This window comes from Bison bison, unplaced genomic scaffold (genome assembly GCF_000754665.1).
Source record: "Bison bison bison isolate TAMUID 2011002044 unplaced genomic scaffold, Bison_UMD1.0 scf7180017864361, whole genome shotgun sequence".
NCBI lineage: Eukaryota > Metazoa > Chordata > Mammalia > Artiodactyla > Bovidae > Bison > Bison bison.
In genome coordinates, this window is record NW_011494933.1 from 395931 (window position 1) to 399391 (window position 3461).

General features: G+C 43.1%; 1 protein-coding gene across 1 annotated transcript in view; it reads right to left on the reverse strand.

The window, feature by feature from the left end:
* Nucleotides 1-3205: 3205 nt before the first annotated feature.
* Nucleotides 3206-3461, reverse strand: part of LOC104999668 (histone H3.1-like) — a 457-nt gene continuing 201 nt past the window's right edge. The window contains exon 2 of the mRNA XM_010855229.1: nucleotides 3206-3461. This exon is cut by the window's right edge and continues 17 nt beyond it. Within this exon, the coding sequence (XP_010853531.1) occupies nucleotides 3226-3461 (236 nt within the window). The 3' untranslated portion in view covers nucleotides 3206-3225.

Consider the following 3461-nt stretch of genomic DNA (forward strand, 5'->3'; position numbering starts at 1 on the left):
GTATACCATTGCTATGGGTTCTCTCATTCACCCCCCAGAACCTAACCTTCCCCCTCAATCCCAGATATCTTTCCTTAACTCCAGGCCTGTGTATCCAACTGCCTAATAAACCTCTTTCTATGTGAATATATCATAGAAACTTAAAACTCCATATATTCAAAATCAAGTTTGTTATTTATTCTCAAACTTCTGTCTTCTCCTCCTATGTCCCCCATCTCAGGATAATTAACTAACCCATAACCTTTCTCTTATGCATGGCCCCTTCAACCCTGACGCTGGAGGCTGGAACTGGGGCAGCCGTGTTGTGACCATGAGGTAAAGCCAAGGGTAACAGTAAAGATTCCACTGCTGCCAAGTTAATGCCAATAACTATCCATCTCCAGTTCTCTTTATTGCACAGGAAAAATAACCCCTACTTTTAAAAACTGCTGGAGGTCCAGTTTATCCTTACTTGCAGCCAGCACACTCCTGACTGCATTGAATGAATAGTGTTTCCATCTAACCAGTTCTTTCAGACAGAGAAATAGGAACTGACATGTTGCTATAATTTATTATTTATTCTATGTCAGAAACTTGACATAGAGTATTTTATTTCTTTGCATTTTTATCCTCAAAGCAGCTTTTCTAGGTAGTTATCTGCTGGGAGCGAGCTCCGCCCGTGGCAGAGGTCATGAGGAAGGAGGCTTGGCATACGCAAAGGCGGGATCGAGCCTCAGAGGTTCCCCTGGAAATTCTCGAGCATCTACCCCCCAAACCAGAGTCTGCCTACTTTCTGCTTTGTGCTTTCACCTACACCACTCTGACTTTACAGGGGGCTGTCCCCCACTACCTCTCTCTGAAAAAAGAGTTAGCTTACAGTTCCAGTTAATAATTCCTGGGTGTGACAGTGTTTCAACCTACAAACTCCTTTGGAAGTCCTCTAGCCTGCCTGAATAAGTTTTTCCGGCCACATGTGATTGCTCAGAGCCTCCCAACTGTGAGAGGCATGAGATGTTCTAAACTGTCTAAATACAGATTCCTTTGAGCAGTTAAAAGATTGATTAGAAATTGTATTGGTGAAGGGATTTTCACTTATTGGGCCAATGTTTGCTGTTAGGTTTCCATATCCCTTACCTGCTGTGTCCCTGGCAATGTATTGATTAATATAATTGGTCTAAGTAGTAGCTTTAATGTTTGTAACCTGGGACCCTTGAGTTAATTCTTTTTCTTGTTATAGCCCACCACACCTTTGCTCTGTAGGAATGCAAATTTATCTAATGCTTTTGGAGGGTGGCTCCTGACCAATCACCTTTAGAGAAAAATAAGTTTTCTGAAGAAAGGGTCTTAAAATGTTAACAGGCCTCTGGGCCAGAAGATGATGCAAATCACCTAAGCTTTTGCATATGATAAGTTTGCAGGAAGAAAGCCTGGCTTGCTGCATGACTCTACCCCTTCCACCATTATCCTCTATGCATAACTTAAGGTATAAAAACTACTTTGGAAAATAAAGTGCGGGCCTTGTTCACGGAAACTTGGTCTCCCCATGTCGTTCTTTCTCTCACCTTCTGGCTGAATTATTCAGCCTCTTTTCTCCCCTGAATTTCCTCACTGAGCTATCCTTATTTCAGCCTCTTTTCTCCACTGAATTTCCTCACTGAGCTATCCTTATTCTATTACTCTTTATATCCTTAATTAACCTTTAATTAAGCAGTTGTTTCCTGATCCTCGCCGACACCGTCCCTGCTTCGAATTCCCTGGATCCACCGGGGCTGGACCCCGGCAGTTATCAATGTCTCCTTTTTGCTGGTAATTAGCTCAGCCTTAGAAGCTACATGTAGAGTTAGGATTTGAACCTTTGCCAGTACTGTTACCTGGAAAACCCCATGGATGGAGGAGCCTGGTAGGCTGCAGTCCATGGGGTTGCTAAGAGTCTGACATGACTGAGCGACTTCACTTTCACTTTTCACTTTCATGCACTGGAGAAGGAAATGGCAACCCACTCCAGTGTTCTTGCCTGGAGAATCCCAGGGACGGGGGAGCCTGGTGGGCTGCTGTCTATGGGGTCGCACAGAATCGGACACAACTGAAGCGACTTAGCAGCAGCAGCAGCAGCAGCTACTTGAATTAAAAATATCTGTTCTTATCATTGCTATCCTATCTCCAGGCCTTAAATATTTCCTTATTCTCATCTCATGCATCCAATTACTCATTAAGACCTACAGCTCTAACTTCTTTTAATAAATAGATTACAAATCTGTGCCTTCATCCCATTTTCACTGGTATAATTGCTTCTGTCTCTGTGCTGGATTTCAGCAATCTTCTAACTAATCTCTCTGTCCTGGCCTTGCTTCCTCCTCAATTCATTTTTCACTGTATATAGCCAGTGTGAAATTACTGAAATGCAACATCTACCTTGTTTTCCCTCTTTTTTTTAAAGTCTTTAAGGTTTCTTAGAAAAGTCAAGTTTCCTTTACATAGATAACACTTTCCGCCTCCCACTCCTCACTTCTCCTGCCTCTTCTCTCACCTTGAATTTTATGATTCAGACACACAGGATCACAGTCAGTTTCTCTAACTAGCTCTGTTTTTCCATCTCCTGAGGCATTCTTCCAAGCTCTCTAGTCCTCACCCACACACAGCTCACCTGATAACTTCTGTTCATCCTTTGGCTTCAGATTAGATATCATATTCTCCAGGAGTCTTTTCCTAACCCTCCCGCTCAGTGTCCAGGTGAGAGGCTCCCTCTATGGGTTACCATCACTCTGTATTTTTCCATCTCATCCTAATGGTCTCTTAAAATGAATCCTTTACTAGATTATTAACCTGTGAGATTAGGAGTCATTTCTGAATTGTATCCCCAAGTCTAGTACAGTTCCTGACACCTAATTGGTGCTCAATTATTATGAATACAATGAAAAAATAGATGATAGCCCAGAATAAAGGCATAGAAAAGAAGGCCAATGAGTTCTAATTTTTTTTTTTCTTTCTCTCCACTTCATTTGACTTTCGAAAGCTGAAATAGAGCAGAATTCTTGAATTATACCATTTAGAGACCATGTAAAGTAGGTAATGGCTGCCACCTAACATTTTGCCTCTTCCCCATTGATAGCCATTAAGTTGGGTAAAATTGATCCTCCCACCGCAGCCAGCATGGATGATCTAAATAATAAGAGCAATTTCTTCTTCTTCTTTTTTTTTTTTTTTTGGCTCTAAAAAGAGTCTTTTTTAAGTACAGAGAAAACAACTTTATGCTCTCTCCCCGCGGATGCGGCGGGCAAGCTGGATGTCCTTGGGCATGATGGTGACGCGCTTGGCGTGGATGGCACACAGGTTGGTGTCCTCAAAAAGCCCCACCAGGTAGGCCTCGCACGCCTCCTGCAGCGCCATCACCACAGAGCTCTGGAAACGCAAGTCGGTCTTGAAGTCCTGCGCAATCTCGCGCAGCAGCCGCTGGAACGGCAGCTTGTGGATCAGCAGCTCCG